The sequence below is a fragment of the Hyposmocoma kahamanoa genome, unplaced genomic scaffold (assembly GCF_003589595.1).
Source record: "Hyposmocoma kahamanoa isolate Upper Pololo Valley unplaced genomic scaffold, ASM358959v1 64, whole genome shotgun sequence".
Lineage (NCBI taxonomy): Eukaryota > Metazoa > Arthropoda > Insecta > Lepidoptera > Cosmopterigidae > Hyposmocoma > Hyposmocoma kahamanoa.
The window spans coordinates 17,159,369-17,179,674 of record NW_020653852.1 but is presented as its reverse complement, the minus strand read 5'-3'; the positions used below and the strand labels follow the sequence as shown (position 1 = coordinate 17,179,674).

Sequence of the window (20,306 nt, the reverse complement as noted above, 5' to 3'; positions counted from 1 at the left end):
CAAAGTACTTTTAATATATTTTTAAAATAAATCTTCAATATTATTCTAGTTAGTGAATTAATGAAAAAATAATATTATGTCGATATAAATACTTAATGAACATGTGTAATTATTACGATTCTATTAATAGAATTATAGTTGTCAGATTCGCGTTAGAATTTTCGGTATGTTGCCGCTCTGATCACGTAACGTAATAGTGGTAATAGTACGAGATAGTGATGGGTAACCCTGCCACTTCGCGCACATATTTGCGCGTTTGCAGATAGCGCCTTGCTGTATGTAGTAGTAGGTAACTAACTTTCCAGCGTTGTGTGAAGTGTCCGGGGTGTGCTTTCGCAAACTAACGTGTCCGTCGGCATGCCTCGAGCAAGAGATATACAAATAAAATTGTGCACATTATATACTACCTATTTTCCAGTATTTAGTAAATTTATTGACATATTTTCTACCTTTGCGCTAACGGAAATAAAGTGGCAGCCATTCTGACGTCAGGTTTGCTGGACCACTATACGTTTTTCATGGTCCTTTTTTTTTGACGGGGGGAAACCTTTAAGCCTTAGAATAATAACGCATAGAATGATAGTTTCATATCCAACGAACTGTCACAAGTGAGGCAAAAACCAAATTCATGTAGGCGTAAGCAACTTGTAACTACGCTCGTCGGCACGCACACAAATATACAAATAATGATGCCATGGAATAACATTTCCCTCAAAAGTGGGGAAATTGTATCTTGCTTAACTCATCATTAAGTTAAAGGTCCCTACAGATTTGCCCGACATTGTCGATCAGGTGCCTACAGATTTGCTCGATTTTGTCGATCGTTACTGTCGATCGACAATGTCGATCAGGTGCCTACAGATATGCTCGGTTTTGTCGATCGTTACTGCCGATCGACAATGTCAAGTGACACGAATTTTCAAAAATTTATTTTTGGTAATCCTTATGGAAATGGCATTTATATCTGAATAGACGATGACGGACACGAATTTTCAAATAAATGCAATATGGGAATCATTTTCGAGGTATTCGAGGTGCTCATTACGAATGTGGTACTCATTTCTAAATCCAAGATGGCGGGCACGATTTTTCAAAAAAATGCTATATGTGCATTGACTTACATGTGTATCATTTTCGAGGTATTTGGGGATGCTCAATGTGAATATGGCACTATATGTAAATCCAAGATGGCGGGCACGATTTTTCAAATAATAGCAAGTTGGGGATCGTTTTCGAGGTATTTGGGGGTGCCCATTACGAATTACGAAAGCCCATTACAAATAAGCAATACTTGACCAAATGAAAAGACGCATGATGCGAATGAAGCTTCATACTGAATACTTGTCTTTTAATTTTGTTGAATATTACTTATTTGACAGTAATTGCTTTGGACGGATGTCGGACGGAGATCGAGAGTAGCCCCCCAGGGGTCACAACTAGAGTTGAATATCAATACAATCAATGATTCCGCCAGCGTTGATAACTCGGAATTTGACCGCTAATTTTTTTTTATAATATGAAGTAACGGTGCGAACAAGTCGTGCGCCTGATGGTAAGCTACACGCCCGCCTGTCCATAACAGTTGCAATGCCACTCAGAGCTTTAAATTGCAAAGATCTAAGGAGCACTGCCACTATGCCTGTCACCCTGAGACAAGTTGACAAGTCCCATGTGCCTGTAATTTCACCAGAGCCTTATCCTTCAAAACCGGAATGCGGTAATGTTCATATTACCGCTTGGCGGATTTTCGATGGTGGACTTTAGTGTGATGAGAATCTACAACAAAACATCTACATACTATAGTCACCAATGAGATCACCAATAAAAAAGTGTTTAGGAAACACTTTTTTCTAACAAATACAAAGATCATTGAATAAAATAATATTAGATCAACAATGTCCATAGTCCTGAAATCTATATTTTTTTCGTGGTTGACGAGAAATGACATTGGCGCAACTGACACTGACTTAAGCCTATATAGTGGCCTCCATTAAGGAAAATTTAAGAATATATGAAGGAGCCGAAGGAAGCTCTGACCTAGTATAAAATAAGTAGTAGTAGTGTATAAAATAAGATTTTTTTATTCAACGCATAAATAGAAAATATTTTACTGGCGTATGGAAAGTGATTATGAGCCGCTTTTACGAAACGTGTACATCAACATGTGCATTATACATATACTATTTAGAGCTTTATTCCGCTGTGTCCGCTACATTCTGTACAAAATATTGAGTTGTTTATTTTCTCCTCTATCGCTATTAAGTTATCTGTTCACAAGAAAATGTTTTTCAAAGCCTTGTGGTTTCTTGGGTGGTTTTCTATTGGGAACGCTTTACTATTACTGTTTGCTTACTAAAATACCTTTTCCTCCGTACGTGCACTACTGTTTGATGATGACCATAGGTTTACTTTTAGGTAAGTAACTTTAAAGTTGTGTTCCTTTTTAGTAATATTACTGGGAGTATTATTTTTGAACCAGTATAGACAACAACAAGATATTATTAGTCTCGAGGGACTTCGATCGCATTCAAATTCGACGCTTATAGATGCGCTGCAGTAGCACCACTGTGGCGCTGCTGCCGCGCGCCGCTACTAATTTTGCATACAATATTTAGAAGCGCAGTTGTAGCGCTACTGTCGTGAATCGCGCGCGTCACTTTTGTAATCATAATTAATAAACTTCTCGCGGTTGCTGTGCCACAGTCGCGCCACTGCAGCGCTTGTACAAGCGCCTAATTTGAAGAAGCATTACTTTTGAATGGCGTTTGTCCAAAGTACTTGCTTTTGGAACAATAAGTAATAATAATAATGTTTATTGTTACAACATAGTAGTGAAGTCCCAGACACCTGCGTCCTGATTTTTTTCAAATTGGAATCGATCCGACCGAGTAGTCTCGAAATCAGATGGGTTTCAAAGAGAGAAGAGAACCAGTTTCCTACTATATCTTTCTAATTTGTGAGTTAAATCAACTATTGTTCCGATTAGAAATGTCAAAGTTTCCGATCGGCCAGTTGTGAGTCGCAATTAAGGACTATCCACACACATCAGGGCCGTGCCCAGGACGTGGACGAGGCGTGCTAGCTTGAATGAACTGCGGGCCCGTCCCGGACACGGACATGGGTGAACGAGTTCATACAAAATATACGCAACGATATTTTTTTGAGCCCCTGACGGAGCACGGCCGGGATATGTGTGGATAGCTTGGATACCTTTATACGCCTCGACTCGGAAAAGATGCAGTTTCCGATCGGGAGAGGCAATCAAAATCGAGCTGCTGAGCTAGGTATAACCTGTGTTACAGGTGTCGGTATCCTCTCTCAAACATTTGATACAGCTTATTGCCTATTTCTTAACAATTTTAATTAGTAGGTAGACCAGAATATAATGAAACACTTTATCTGTTATAAGCCTTAACTTACATTGCCGCGGAATTGAATGGAAGCGAATTTTTGTAATAATAGTATAATAAACTTGTCAATTTACGTAATGCACAAACTAGGAGGTTTACTCTCGTCCGACATCCGCCCGAAACAATTACTGTCATATCCCGCGAAATTAAAAGAAAACATCAAGTATGAAGCTTCATTCGCATCCTGCATCTTTTAATTCGATCGTGTATTACTTATTTGACAGTATTGTTTCGAACGGATGTCAGACGAAGAACGAGAGTACAGGCCATACGAGCCAAAAATATGTCGCACGTCTCCCGTGGAATTTTCACACAGTCTTAGGAATTCCCGGAGCTACCGTATAGTATGTTATGTAGTTTATACGTTACCCAATAAACGTAAAGTTCATTATGCTATGTACAATTTCGTTACACTAATTACCTGCCAGTCCGTTGTGCTGCAATGTAAATTGAGCCATAAGGTTATAGCAGGTGGAGTTATTATTCCCTGCTCGTCCAGGGAAGTACTGCCACCTTACCTATTTCTGCCGCCAAGCAGTGATGTTATTACTACTGCGTTCCAGTTTTGAAGGGTAAGAGAGACTTGTCGACTTATGTCTCAGGGTGTCGGGCCAGTGGCAGTGCCCCTCAGATCTTTGTGATTTAAAGTTCTGAGTGGCACTGCAACTTTTATGGACATACGTGTCGCTTATCAGCAGGCGCACGACTTGTTCGTCTCGTCACTTGATATTATACAAAAAAACTCTGTGGAGCGGTGGCCCTGGTTTGGCATAGATACTGGTTCGAGTCCTGCCAGGTCCAAAGAATTTTTCTTTGTGTTCGTTCTTTGTATTAATTTAAACACATTATAATTATTTTCAAATACTACCTTTTAGTGTTTTCTTATTTTTGTCTTAGGTATAGGCAATACAATGTGTAGACAATTGAGGTGTATATGCCTGCTAACTATTCCTATGTACTGCGGGAAGCCGGGGCGTGGCGTATTGAAGGCGCTAGTGCTGACCTATGTGATTGCGGGTAAAGATTAAATGTTGTTATTCATTTTCCTATAAACGTTCTTTGCTAAATTGTCAAGTATTGTTAGCTATAAACAGAAATGGAGCATTTGTTACAATAGTATGAAATAAACTTTCTTTGGTAACTTGTCAGAATCTTAAAGTTTTATTTAGTTGTTTGAAAATAAGTGTTTAATGATGCTTTTCCACTGGCGAGGCGAGACGAGAATTAAAGTTATCGTCGGCCCATATTTCCATCAAAAATTGTCATTATTAGCTATCGCAAGCTCGCGATTGATATTAATTGACATCGTGAGATCGCGCTGAGGTTGTGTTTAGTAAAATTAAAATATTTAAAAATACCAATAGAGTAAATTGGTTGGGACTTATAAAGCCCGAAACGTTGGTTTGTTTGAAAAATAAAAGAACAAACATTTCCCATACGTAAATGACTTGGTTAATAAATTTTAAAAATTCGATTGCTGGGCACTCTACGGGTCGTATTCTAGAACTCTACTCAATGCTCAAGTCAGGATTGCACTGGAAACATAAGCACTGGAAATACGACCCTAATGGCAGGGACTTGAGTATGATTTCGAGTGCTTTAAACCATACTCAAATCCTGACTTGAGCATTGAGTAGAGTTCTAGAATACGACCCTAAAATTATTTGCAGAAAAACGTAATTTAAAAATTCATATTAATGACAATTTTTGGTGGACAGGCCGCCGGTGAGATTTCAATCCTCATCTCGCCTTGCCTATGGAAAAGCATCATTACACCAACAAATATTATAATTCTCGTCTCGCACATCTTCGTCAATCATAATTTCTACCGAAGATGCGTTAGGAGATAATTGAAATTTTGCAATACAAATTTCAATCTTTGTCTCCTTCCTGGTGAAAAAGAACCTTAAGAAGCATTCTTATACTCAGCTTCTATTTGAAGTATAATATGAAGTTTACAATCGCTAAATACCAGAAAGCCAATAAGTTTTCTTGGTTTTCGCGTGCTTTCAACTTGTCAAAGCATATTTGAACTTTTTCCAAGGTCCAATAAAGAATATGTGTTTAAACGCGAGGGAAGTGGTTCGAGTGTTCGCCTGTAGCACACAGCTATCGGCCAACCTGACTAAGTCGAAATATTACATGTTGAGCGAGCCTTTCAAGCAAGCCATTGTCGATTTGGATGTTGATATACTAGAACTAGTAGATACTTTCAGGTTTAGTAATTTCCCTTCCTTTTATTTTTATTTATTTTTTGTGGTTCTTTTACTTCCTGATTTTAGATTAATAATAATAATATTTATTACATTTAGATACAGTAAGGCTCAATTTATATTGCGGCGAATTTTTGTAACGATATTGTACACTGCATAATACGCATACTCGAGAATGCTCGCGCATTCCGCAGAAGATTTTGGCTCGTATATAGTTTGTACGTTACACAATTGACCATAAAGTTCATTATGCTATGTACAATATCGTTACAAAAATTCGCTTCCATCCCGTTCCGCCGCAATATAAATTGAGCCTAAATGTAAACAGTACATTAAAGTAAAAAAATAATTTATTCCATAGGTAAAATAAATTTATACTTCAAAACGTAATTTTTGAAGCGGTTGTTCATTCACTTCACTGTGCTGACTTCCCTGAGAAGAACGAGCAAGAAACTCTAGGCTTTTGCTCTTTTCAAATAAACTTAAATGCTATAGAATGCACTTTGAATCAAATTTGTATGGAATTTACCACGAATTTCCATACATCTTTAACTAACGCGTAGTCTTCAATTACAAACATGTCTTTTCAATTATAGTACCTACTTTTAATTTTAATGCAGATTTTAAACTTACGAAAATGATAATCTTAACAAATTCGCCGGAATCACTACTCAATCACAATCAAAAACACACACAGTTCACAATAAAATAATCGTTTACCTTAGTTAAATTAAATCGCGGTACCATGCAACTGAATTTTCGACTAGTGATGTAGAGGTTCTCAGGTTGCAAGACTACTCAAAGTTTCCAATTTAAACATAGGTCCTTCCAAGAAGTAACACTGCCAATTGAACAAGAGATTTTAGCTGATCAGGAAATACATTTGAGCCGTGACTTTAACCAGGGCGTCGACTACATACTCAGCGTTAATCGATCTGGAAACATAGACGCTAAGTACGAGTAAGTGAAATTACATAATTTGTTTTATTTGATAACGTCATGCTCTTTCGTATTGTATTGCACTAAGAAGTAATCCATATTATTATATTAGCGTAGTATAATAATTTAATAAGATACATAGATAGATAGATAAAATGTTTATTGTGCTGCATCACACACACAATAATATAATACAGTAAATGGATTAAAAGAGAAACACAGAAATCAAAATTAAAGAAATTAAAATGAGAACAAACGGCAAAAAATTTAATTAAAGAGAAATTATACTAACCTAGTGATCAACAGCTTGTGTGTGCTGTAGCAAGCCAATAAGTTCGTGGGTCAGTGCAAAATTTGCCCAAAAGCAAAGCACTGATTTTCAGCCACCACCTTCCAGGGTAGCGCGTTACAATGCACTAAAAGAAAAAACATTGTGAAGTTAATGTAGTGTGCATTTTGTGTTAGTATCGACGCGAATGTTATGTAGATTACAAAAATAAAATAATTAGTGACTGTAAAAACATTGTGAAAAAATTATAAAATTAAAATTCTAAGACAAGTCGTTAACTTCATGCAAACGTAGCAGCAGTAATCTCGCGGTGCACTCGAGTTGCACAGCGCGAGTCGCACGCGCTTTTAATTACAGGAAAAGTTCGTTCTATCGCTGTTTAAAACATTTAAAATATTTTTCTGTGTCAAATTCATAATTTTTTATTTATAAATGTATCGTTATGTATATACAAACTCGTATTTCATTTATATTTCATGATTACACTCACATTGTCGAGATACTAATACTGATCTAAACATATCAACGTGTTAATGTTGCATTGGACTTCAGTATAGCAGGAAGGGTACTGTAATGAATATCTTTTTTTTTTAATTATCTTTATAACCTGTAGGTACAACTAAAATAATAATGTGACAACCCTATTGCACCGAGCGAAATATTGATGCGCCAAACAGGCGGGAGTTCTACTACTTGTCTTAATACATACTTATTATAATATTACCGCCTTCCCTGCCCTAACTAACGTAATCGATTTTTTTAGCGAAATTCGAGTTGTATATCCGGGATCAGCGGGTCTCATTTAATCGGTTTTTTTAATATCTTATTTCGTTCCATTTTTAATAATAACCTCAAATGGCTTTGGTAGATTTCGCATAACAGTGAGTGTTGAATCAATCACTTTGGAAAAATATACAGTAAAATTGAGGATACACACTGATTACTATACGGTGTGAAAACACGATTCTTAAAAATTGTAACGATAGAAAAAAAGTTACAAGCGTACCTCGAAATTTTACAAGAAAACTCTGTATTCAATAGATACTTTATATATACCAGTGATTTCTTTTATATCAACTGAACTAAATAGAACACGTAAAGCATACGATATACATTTTTCAAATGGCTTTAACTTTGTTTGTAAAAAAGTAAATTCTGAAATAAAGCCAGTGTATCTGTCGCTCGACCCGCGCAATTGAACCGATTCAATACGGGAAACAATTTTAATTCGGGCTGAGACGAGATCGACCCTTAACCATAATCATAAGTGTAATTGTCATTTTTTACTAGGAAAAAAACTTTAGGTGCCAATATCTCGTAAGTTACCGAAATGCAAAAAATGTGTTAATTATGACAAGCTTATAGGTATTTTGTTAACAGTGAGAGTTATTTATATCGATTTCTTAGGTCTCCGCGACTGCTACACATTGTAGATCAAACCTTTTTTCGGATCTAAAATCGCGTATGTTTGTTTTCAAACAAATAAAAGTCAGAGTGTATAACCAGTTTACTTTTTAAATTTTATTGAATTGATATTCAATTATTTTTTATGTGAAATTACTCCACTAGTTGCAAAGATCGAAGACCCAGAAAAAAATCTTTCGATCCGGCCGGATTCGAACCGACGTACCTCACGAATTTTTCTAAGTGTTTGTTGTCGTGTCTTTGTATTTGGTTTTTTCAACGACTTTTTAGCCGTAGCCCTATCTATCAGAAATCTCAAGTATCTCGTCGGCCGGATCGAAGGCTTTTTTTCTGTGTTCGATCTTTGTATTAATAATTATAACAAACTAGTGGAGTAATTTGACATAAAAAATAAAATACAATTAATAGCGATATCTCTAGCTAGGGCTGGAAATACTTAAGATTTCTCATAGATGGCGCTACGGCAAAAAAGTCGTTGAAAAAGCCAAATACAAAGACACGACAACAAACACAGAAAAATTCGTGAAGTCTGCTGGTTCGTTCCGTGGCTTAGTTGATATACCTAGCGTCTGGCACGGTATGCTAGAAGACGTCGGATCGAATTCGGCCGGATCGAAGGAATTTATTCTGAGTGTTCGATCAGTTTACTTTTTATTATAATCCTAAGGCCGTTTCCTGATTAGTCGGTGCGATAGTAGTGCGGCGTAGGTACGCTCGGTATGCGTAGTACCGAAAGCTAACAAAGCGCTTATATTTCAATGTGCGCTTCGTAATTGGCGCGGCGCTCGTGTCCAAACCGCGTATTCTAAGCTGCGTATACCGAGCGTACCAATACTGCCGCCGCCGCTACACCGCTACCACACTGACAAGTCAGCACACGGCCTAAGTTGATGATTTTACTCGTGTCTGCTGTTTTGATTATCTTTCAGAATAAAGAAAAAAGACGATATAGAGAAAATTTATCAAAAGAAATATCTTCGGAAGCTAGAATACCGCTGCGAAGCCATCCTTTCTCGTGCAATCACCAGTTGCGTGCAAACATTCCAAGAGGGTTACGAGCAGTGTACGAACAGAGTGCCGCGATTCGCCTCATGGTTTCTCTGCTGGCCTATGAAGATTACAAGAATTTGCAACTTCTTGAATCACATGGAACCTGATGTTTGTGATGTTAATTGTCGTGTATGTTAATTCTTTTCTTCACTAGTATGACACAAAAAATTCAGCCACTTTATTCTCTTGCCCTTTTATTATAAATCGTACCTCGCAAGCAAAATATAAGTAATCTATTTTATAAATAAAACAACCTCAAAGTTCTTGGAATTACATAGCTATAATTGAGCAAGTTTTATTGAAATTGGTTATCGGAAAGTGCGCGAAACCGGATTCATCCCCTAATTTCGCACCCTTAGAGGTGGGATATTTTCTTCAAATTTAAATGGGACCAATACTAAGGTACCCTCTTTCCAATACATAAATAATCATCAAAATCGGTTCACAAATGCCGGAGTAATCGCGTAACATACATACAAAAAAATACAGTCGAATTGAGAACCTCCACTTACACACAAACACAAAGATATTCCTCGACACATTAAATGCTTGAGATCCCAACAGTAATGGAGAAAAGGGGTGATGATCTTTAAATAGCCGTACAGATGTTCATCAAACACAGCAAAGAACAATCCGGAAAAAGAAATCGCTTCGAGATCAGTCCCTACGTTTGGGAGATACGACGCCACAGACGACATCAGGTCAAAGCTTCAAACTTATCCTCTCTTTTTGCATCAGGGGTTGAAAACCAACAGAAAATTGTTCGTTACCTCGACAAAACTTAACCAAAATTCATTTCTAGATTGACTCCGGTTTAGGAGAAGGCTTCTTGACCCTAGAAAAAGTTAAGAGGGAAATGAAACGTGATGTGAAGCTCAAGGGGAGACTGAACAAGACTCAACAGGTGGAAGATATACAGGTACTTAGTCAACTCTTGGCCACACATGTTCTGATTGTCTTTTATTCGCCTAATAGCCTCGCGCCCACTGCCGGGACAGATTTTTACGTGAATAGTAATATTTATTTATTTATTTTATATTATTTTTTTATATACCTTAACATTACGACACTATACTTGCAATTTCAATGATAATGATCGTAGCTGCAAAATAAAGCTGCGGTATGCTTAGGGACGCCGAGTCGGCAGCCTCCGGAGTGCCTAGGCAGCCTTGGGGATGCTTCGGCAGCCTTCGGGATGCTCCGTAAGGCCAACTGCGACTATGTGTACATGCATCCCCTCGCCCCGAACACCCATGCGGGGCGAGGGCTGGCGCGAGTACGATGTCGCGTCGCAACGGAATGCTTCGCCATGCCTAAGGACGCTTAGGCGTTAGACGCGTACCGATACCGCGGCATGATTGCCATCAGTGTGCGCTTGCGTGTAGGGATGCCGAAGGATTCCCTGTCGAGACATCCCGTCAATGGGCGCCAGGATTTAAAGTTTGTGGTTTTTAATGATACCAAGGGGAACAACAAGTTGTGAAGCGAAGAACAAGTCGTGCGCCTGGTGGTAAGCGGTACGCCTGTACATAGCAGTTGCAATGCCACTCAGAGCTTTAAACTGCAAAGATCTGAGGGGCGCTGCGACTGCGCCCTGCACCCTGAGACATAACTTTACAAGTTCCATGAGCCTATAATTTACCCAGCACTTTAAAACCGGAACGCAGCAATACTCGCTTTACTGCTTGGCGGCTGAACTGAAATAAGTAAGGTGGCAGTACTTCCCTAGTCGAAATCTCACAAGAAACTCTACTGCTAGTAAATGTGTGCAACCCAAAATGTGTCTTGACCTCTGAAACGAGATTCTGTCTCTCGGTAATCATCAGCTTGGAGTTCGCGCAGGTCCGCTATCACGGCGTCCCTCTAACGATACCTATAATTAGCACTTACGCTTCGTCCAATTGGCCGGTCCCAGATAAGCAATTTACCAGAAGGCATTCACAACGAGTAAAATCGTATACCACCATAAGTAACATCGAACTTTACCTTTTCACGACCAGGATGCAAAGGAAACTGGTGAACGAGTGATGCACGCATTCGAAGAAAAAGACATAGTGATGCGTACAGTAATTCACATAGTGAATATATTAGTTGCGCTACTCTTTCTACGCATCATAATTGCAGCAGGGAGCTACCATGACACATACCTGACGCGAATCGAGTTTGATAACGTGTACATTACTGGATATTTCAAGTTGATTGACGAAAGACGAAGGAATAAGGAACAGTTAACATTGTTACCGCTGAAGAAAGTATGCACTCTTACGTACGATAGACTCCAAACAAACGACTAGAATTCCGTCTATTATTCAAAATTACATAGTTTTTCTTTATGAAGAAGTCTAGATAGATATAGTACAGTCGACGGTAAAAAATACAGACCGCAATATCTCCTTAAATCCTCATGGACATTTCATAATTACACACGAGTTATTCAGAATCTGTATAAGATTAAATTTAATTTCTATCAGATTGTCTGCATGTCTGCAGTTCAACTACAAGCGTCGTCGGCTGCAGTTGACGTGAAGGAAAGTCTGAGAATTGACATTCTTACGAATTTTTTAAGTATCCATTTCAAATTCAACAAATACACTGTGCTCCTGAGCTAGGCGGGCGGCGATAATTGTTTGCAGTATCCGCTGCTTGCAAACGATTTCGAAGGCATAATGTTGTGTATATCGACTTCACGCTTGCAGTCCGTCAGGGAGTAGCCTTATATCGTACCCTTGATATACAGCCTGGTATTCACTAACCAGCTGTAACCGTAACTGTTGCATGTTATGTTACCAAAAATCATAGTGTACGTGAATCGCCAGCTTGTCGCGAGCGGAACGCGTCGGTTCACAGTGAAGCGACGATAACCAGGTACTTACTTATTCTAGCGAGTGAAGACTGTTTTTCATATGTACTAAATGACATTTCGTCTCTATTTCTGGTTATATACTTAAAAGGTTTTGTTAAGGACGTGAATCCAAGGTCATCCAATTTACTGCCGCAAAGATTTGGAACGTCTTGCTGCCGCCATCACTCCGTAGTCTGAAGTCGGTGCATACGTTTAAAATCAATTACAAAAAATATCTTTTACATAAACAAAAAAGTACACTCTCAATTCACTTTTACACTTACAGCACTGGTTTCGGCTTATGGCGTCGGTGTGCGGCAGCTGTTATCGCAAACATTGCTGTGGTCGCGGTATGAAGCAGGCGAATCATTCACCTTTGCGACATTAATCTTGTGTCCGTTTTCCCTGTAAATGTTAGTTAATAATTATCTGCCTATTTATCAAACACAATCTATTTTTTTTCTCTTTTTTTTAAATATTACACAATTTAATTAATATAAGTTTAATGTTATATTACAAGTAATTCATTAATCATTATACAATTAGTAGTCATTTGTAAAAGTCAAAAGCGAAATTATTGAATCGTTATACTTACATAATGGCTTAGAATAATAAGCATAATGGTATATAAAACTGCACATTATAGCGCATTGTAATTCACTAGTCCTAATTAGATTAGGCCTTCAAATGAGCGAGTCGCGTCCTACTATACATTTCTAATTTGTGGTCGCGTCTTGTTATATTGTGTTAGCTAGGGACCCCTCCCCGCGCTTCTCTCGTAACTCGTTCGGCGCCCGTGCAGCTAACAGATTCATGAAAAACAGATAATGACTCGTAGTTTTGTTAATAAATTAGTAAATTACAGTTCAAAGCACAATAAAAACATCTACGTTAATATTTCCTTCTTGATCACAAGTTCACAACATCTTATTACTAGTGTCAAATATGGCGGATTTTGCTCTCCTATATCTTTTATTTTAATTTTTTTAGAGTCAATTGAATTACTTCTAATAAAATATGATAATGGAATGATATTTATAACAGTGATACGTTATTTTAATTGTATATTTTTATTTAACTTAATAATCATAAACATTTAAACATGTTAATTCACATAGCATTATATGATAATTATAGTAACTGCGTAAGAACATGAGTTGTTTAATGTTGAAGTCAAAGAACTTTTATTTTACGAAAATAGATAATCTTGTTTAATACATTTGAAGTAATGTACTTTGAATATGTATTAAATATTTTATTGATTTGTTTTCACACTACACACACTTATACCTATATGTATATAGTGCAAAGATTATGTAAGTATTTATTCGATATAAGAGTACACACTGCAATAACACTATACACACCCATGATATAAGTATTTACGTAGTTTATTTTATTTTATTTTCTGTTTCGGGACTCATACGTCCGTCACTTTCACTCACTCGGCTAGGGCCCATTGAAAACCAGCGTCACAACCTAGCCTTGGTTGTGACTTTAGCTGAATGGGATCCTTTTGTACACGCCACAGCCGCACACATGTCAGTATAGTACTATGTAACTTGTTGTTGAAATGTTTTTACGCTGTTCTTTGTGTTATTTCTGTTTTAGTTATATTAGTCTTTGTTTTTGTGTTTTTTTTTTTATAATGTGGCGTTACAATAAATGGTTTCTATTTCTATTTCTATTTCTAAAATAATTTAAATACAAAGAAGAGTGTGGCAATACTAATTATAATAATATTTGCTTGTTTATACCTCTATAATACTAACTTTTGTAAACGGTAGGTATGTATCTTTTGCCTTTGACTGTACATAGAGTATAGTCCAATTAAAGATGTAGCGCGCACAGTCGATAGTGGCGTCATATTTTGGACTTTCGAGCATCTTTATCGAATACACTTCAGATATTGCAATTCTCATACGAGAGAAATAAATGTTGTCAATTCATCTTTCTAGATGGAAAGAAGGAAGTACATAGACGTACATTCCTTAGCATACAATGTAGACTGCGACAAACTATTAGTGCAGATTCTGAAAGTTTTATTGGAGATGATAACCGCTACAACTTTTGTTATGCTGGATAGGCTCTTCTTCGAGGCACTGGATGTAGTTCGGCAACATGCCGAAATGGACGTTGCTGAAGACGCTCACCATGATATGCAGGTTGAGGTAAAACTATAGACTAATGTATGAAGTGGACATAACCAGAGTTCCATACGTCAGAGATAGGGACCTCGATCTCGGAAATTTCGCGATTCTCGGCGTTTTTATGACATTCTAGACACTAGATACTGGTGTTTTTATTCTCGGGAGTATTCGAGACTTTTGAAACTTAAATCACTTAATTGGACAGTATTAAAAATTTACTAAACCAACAGTATTTTTTTTTATTCTAGTTACTTAGACATGGCAACACTGTACAGTGGCGCTTAATATAATTTGTGAGTATAGGTAATCTGTCCACTATATAAATGAAAAACGTTTTTATGTAATTTTTCATTTTATAATTTGAGTTAAAAAGGAACTTGATTAAAATCTCGTGTTTCGACTGCCTAAAGGCCCAGCTTATAAGTACGGAAACTTTTGAAATAGTCTCAAGTCTCTTTCCCGGGATTTTCGACACTGCACCAAATCTTGATTTTTTTTGTTCTCGAGACGCGGAAACGCCGACAGAGATTAAGCTGCTAACATATTGACTGCATATTTGCAGTTATTGCATGAAGTTGATAACGACTTCTCGCACTAACTGCATGCAATCGATCTCGGCTGCATGAAGTCGGTTTCGACTGCATGCAGTAAAGTAAAGCGTGAAGTCGTTATACGAGACGTCAACTGCTTGAAGTTGATAACAACTTGACGCAATAACTGCATGCAATTGAAACAGACTTCATGCAGCCGAGATCGACTGCATACAGTTAATGCGTAAAGTCGTTATCAACTTCATACAGTCGTAGTCTCAGCTGCATGAAGTTGATTACAACTTCACGCATTAACTGCAAACATGCAGTCAATCTGTTAGCAGTCTAAGATTTAAATATTGCAGTGTTGAACGCGAGATACTATCTCGAGACACACAGTATAGGTGCAGTCTTAAGATATAATCTTATACTTACCTACTATGCTTAGATCAGTTCATTATTATCAAGTTATTGCTCTAGGTTAAGGGCACAGGTCTCCTTGCGAAGATAATACGCAATGTTATTGAAGGGGTTAAGAAGCAGCCCCGTTATCGGAATGCAGTGACAAATAGACAGTGTCTGCCGGCGCCCAGTCTTATGCCTCCTGTTTTCTTTCTCAAAATTTATGGAGGATATCTCTGGATACAACTCTTGTTATATATGAACCCTTATACAATGCGATTGAGCAGGTATCTTTGTCATAACCATAAATCGGAAACTATAAAATAGAATTAGCGCGTTTGCGCATTTCGGATGTCGTTTGTGCGCTGTGTCCCATTCGAATCCGAGAAAATTCGAATATAGCTTGTATACCTAGAGATAAAATTATCACTATGATATTTCGGACCGTCATTTCTCGTATTCGAAATGAATACAAATCGGATGCAAGGCACAAACGCGCTAATTCAAATAAACTTATTGCCTAGAGAATGGAGACAGATTTCTAAACCCTCATATGTGCGAAGAAAGCCCCATTTTCTGTGTTAATAACTGTTTTGTTTTTTACTATCTCGCTTCTTTCCTTACCTATTTCTGCTGCCAGCAGTAATATCAGCATTACTGTGTTCCGGTCTTGAAGGGTAAGGGTGCTGGTGAAATTACAGGCACTTGGGACTTGTCAACTTACGTCTCAGGGCGACTGGCGCAGTGGCAGTGCCGCTCAGATCTTTGCAATTTAAAGCTCTGAGTGGCACTGAAACTGTTACGGACAGGCGTGTAGCTTAACATCAGGCGCACGACTTGATGTTATAAAAAAATCTTAGGACGAAAAAATGTATACATGTGAAACTAAATTAATAAGTCTTTGTTTAGACTAATTTGCAGCTGGTACTACCGTCGTCGCGAAAAGCAGCGCATCCTTCATTTGTACAACGATATTCTTAAGAAACGTATGAAGATGCAGAAAACGCTCAGAAAAAAAGCCGTGCAAGTCGTACGAGCGTACTATCTTTCAGGTATCAAAATTTGCAAATTAGGAACAATCTGTTCCCTGAGATGCCAACATTATCATTTTAAAGAGAAACTTTCATTGCAAAATTTGTATTGAAAAATCTTATGTGGAACCGAATCACCAACACAACAAACAAAATTTGGTGTTGACTTTAAATTAAATTGGTCATTTTTAATCAAAACTTCAACGTATGAATTAGATATCAAAGTTGAAATTACTTTGACATTTTACTACCGTATGCATAAGTCTGTTCACAGAACCAAAATGTCGTTTATTGAGCTCGATGTCTTGGAGTACAGGCTATACACTGATACATCTTTGTGTCGATATGTACACCATGAGAGAACACAAGTCTTTGGTGGTTACTTAAGCTAGGAAAATATACTTACAGGCGAAAACTTGCTAAGTTTACGCATGAAGTTTCCCCAGCTACTTGGGTGGTTAAAGATTTTCCCCGCGGCGAGAATGAGTTGCCCGGTTTGTGGAGAGACTGAACCGAGAAATCCACCCAGTAAGTTAGAAATATTTAACTTAATACGGGGTTTGTGCGTACATAGTTCTTATAACACTAATCGCAATGATGTAAATTCATGCTCTTTTGGCATTAGCATTTGGAAATAACGACGATATTAAACAGGAGTTCAGTTTGATGTAACCGTGTAATTTTGAAGAGTTTCTATATAAAATAACACATTAAATAAAACTGTATAGCTTAATCATACGTACTATGGTACGTATTATGGTACTTTAATTATACGTACCATAACGGCCTCGATAACCCAGCGGTTTGCATTGCAGGCGCAAGGTGAGTAGGTCTCAAGTTCGATCCGGAAATATTCCGGTGACGTATCCCGTTTTTCCGTATACAATACGTCTCAAGAAGAGATGAATCACAGACTCTTTCTTATAAGCGTTTCTGGCGAAAAGCATTACCTAAAGGCGGCTTCACACGGCCCGTAGCCTGTTTTACGTTTCGCATAAACACGCCGTGGTAAGAAGGCCACCCCTGGTGTTTCAGTGGTTTAGGCCCTTAGAAAAGCGTATTTAATTCATTTTTCCTTCGGGGACGTATTTTATACAGTAAAACGAGATGCGCTGCCGGAATAATAGATACTTTATTTTGCTCTGGAACTCATAACACAAAGCAAACCTGTAGTATTCCCTAGTTTAAAACCTGTGCAGCTGTGCCCCGTTTATCAAAACTTACATCTACATATTCACAATTTTTTACAAGGTGTTTTTATTAATTTTTACAAGAATGTTTTTACATGGTGGAAATTATGTTTATCAAAAAAATCTATAGGACTTGTAAACTTGAACGCTTAATTGTAGATTTATACTGAAACCAGAAACCAGAATTCCGTCATTTTTTTTTGCTACTTTTTTTAATCCCTTGGCTCATTAAATTCTACTTAAACATATGGCTGAATGGTTATATAGTCTTTGACTACGTATGGCTGAATGGTTATATAGTCTTTTGCCTACTCTAAATGGGAACTTAAAAAAGAAGCCACAAAGTAATTCCCATACATCGAGTATATAATTTTCAAACAAATTAAATGACATTTCGCATATTTCGTCTCTATTTCTGGTTATATACCCGATGTTCCCATAGTTTTAGTACCTATATACCTAGAGGATAGAAAAAAATAAAGGAAAGGAGCTGCCCTATCTACGGAATAAACGTCCCTACCTAAACAAAAGATGTCCACCACAATGGCGGATTTCTTTAGTGTTGTACCATAATCATCGATAACTCAATATCGATATGCAAATGTATGGCTTGAATGTTGAAACTGTTTTTTTTTGTTATGTTTGTAATTTGTATGGTTTACTGTAATCAAAGTATGATTAAAATGTTTAATTATTTTTATTATTATTTTGAATTTATAATCAGGAGATCTCTATGCATTTCTAATCTCAAAACTGATATTAGATTTTTGTTAAAAGGTTTTCAAGTAGTTTAAGCTGTTTTGTATATGTATATGTATTGGTAACAGCATTTGTTGTCTGCATATTCTGCATTTCAATTAACATTCTAGAAATATTTGGCTGTAGTGTTGGCTGTAGAGTAAACAAGCATTCTTGCAATACATATTGGTAGAGGCTAGGCCAACGCGAGCGCAGCAAATTGATATACAAGTGTGCTGCTTTCTATACGCTCGACAAGTTTGAAAAAGAGCATTACAAACGGCCATTGTAGATGAGTATTGTGTAGCTGCCCACATGTTGGTCGCTGTCAGTTATCATTTACATTGAAACTATATGGATGACAAGTTATTACAGCTGCTGCTATTTATTATTGGGCGCCTATAATTATTATGTCAGTGCATCTAATATATGTTATATAATGTTAGAGTTGTCAGTGGGGAAAAGTCGAAAACGAGTGGATGGTTTTAATGAACTAAGAATGCCTAGCAATGTCTCTTGTTTACTCAAAATTAAATATAAAATTATTTACCAATAAATTCGACGATGGAATTGCATTATCATGTAATTTAGTTACATTCAAAGCTCTATTAAAATTTGACTCTTCAAAATGGAGCGAACAAACGAAGATTATATTTGATCCAATGTTTATGTTCGGCAATCCTATAATTTCTAACCATTCTTTCTTTTTTCATTTGTAGGTAAACTTTAACAATAAAAATAATAATAAAAAAAAACTATCTCAAAATAATCGTTATCAACAATCATCAAAATATACTAACAAACGGGCAATCTACAGTAACCAAAGCAAAATTCGGCAAGACTTATGAATAAACTACTTAAATGAGTCTAATTACATGAGATATTTCGGATATTGTATAATTTATAGACAAAAAATAACACATGTTAACACGTGTGTTAACGTGTGTAATGTAATATTTGGTTGATTTCCGTCTTTTCTACTGCCGCACCCCTTAATGCCGCAGCGACGCATTTTAATCGATACTTAATTGTTCTCACTGTCAATGTTTTTGTCCATTTCATTATAATTCATGCGAATAATTCACAAAATTGAATATATAATATAATAATAAAAATTATATAATTGAATATATTTACTAAATCTATGGTTTTCTACATGTTGTAAGTTCCATAGTCTAAGCTATATTTACTAAATCTATGGTTTTCTACATGTTGTAAGTTACAAAGAATACTTTCAAACTTTTGAAAGAAAATCACGATAATAAATGTGAAAAATATACTTGTGAAATAAATAATTACACTGTAGCCTGTAATTTAGACGTATAGTTGAATAACGCATGTTGCTAATAAAGAAAATTTTCACAAGAAAAATACTAGTACTTGTAATACAATTGTAGTAAGTTTTAATAAACAGGGCACACAAGTCATTTGTGTGATTGTTTGGCACATATTAAAAATACAGTCGAATTGAGAACCTCGTCCTTTTTTTTGAAGTTTTGATAAACGCATGTTCGTAATAATAAAAAAAAATCCCAGGAAAAATGCTTGTAATACAAGCCTTGTAAGTTTGATAAACAGGACACACAGGTCATTTATGTGATTGTTTGGCACATAATAAAAATATAGTCGAATCGAGAACCTCCTTATTTCGAAGTCGGTTAAAAAATGGACCACGCTTGGCCACAATGTTATAGCTGTAGCACTAGCACTCGCGCAAGTCGCGTCCTGTCGTGCTAGCCCTTCAGATATCGCTTTACCTCTTGCGCGTTTGTCAAAAAACATTCCGTATAGAAAATATTTCAACACCTGCTCTATTTCAGACAAAGGAAAGAAAAAATGGCACATGTGTTATTCAGCAAAGTGTCCATTCATATACTGCACGGAGTGTTGGAATTATATCGACCAACGCTGCTTGGCTTGTGACCCTGGCTTGGCCGAACTTAGCGATGTGGATTCTTTTTCTGACGAAGTTCATCCTCGATATTGATAGTTTGTATAAAGACGCTTCTTGAGTCCGAAGAGTCTATTTGCCTTCTTAGAAACTTCGTTGTCGAGTACTTTTAAAGTAGAAGACTGCCGCGAGATTCAGAAATATTA

At 36.9% G+C, this 20,306-nt stretch overlaps 1 protein-coding gene across 1 annotated transcript; it reads left to right on the top strand.

Moving 5' to 3' along the window:
* The first annotated feature begins 2,138 nt into the window (after nt 1–2,138).
* Nucleotides 2,139–20,196, top strand: LOC113230915 (E3 ubiquitin-protein ligase DCST1). Its single transcript, XM_026465025.1, has 12 exons — nt 2,139–2,415; nt 4,308–4,427; nt 5,455–5,626; nt 6,446–6,583; nt 9,206–9,455; nt 10,129–10,245; nt 11,327–11,578; nt 14,127–14,339; nt 15,329–15,537; nt 16,160–16,302; nt 16,690–16,809; nt 20,030–20,196. The coding sequence occupies exons 1-12, from the start codon at nt 2,163–2,165 to the stop codon at nt 20,194–20,196; spliced, it is 2,154 nt and encodes a 717-aa protein (XP_026320810.1). The 5' UTR covers nt 2,139–2,162.
* Nucleotides 20,197–20,306: the final 110 nt, after the last annotated feature.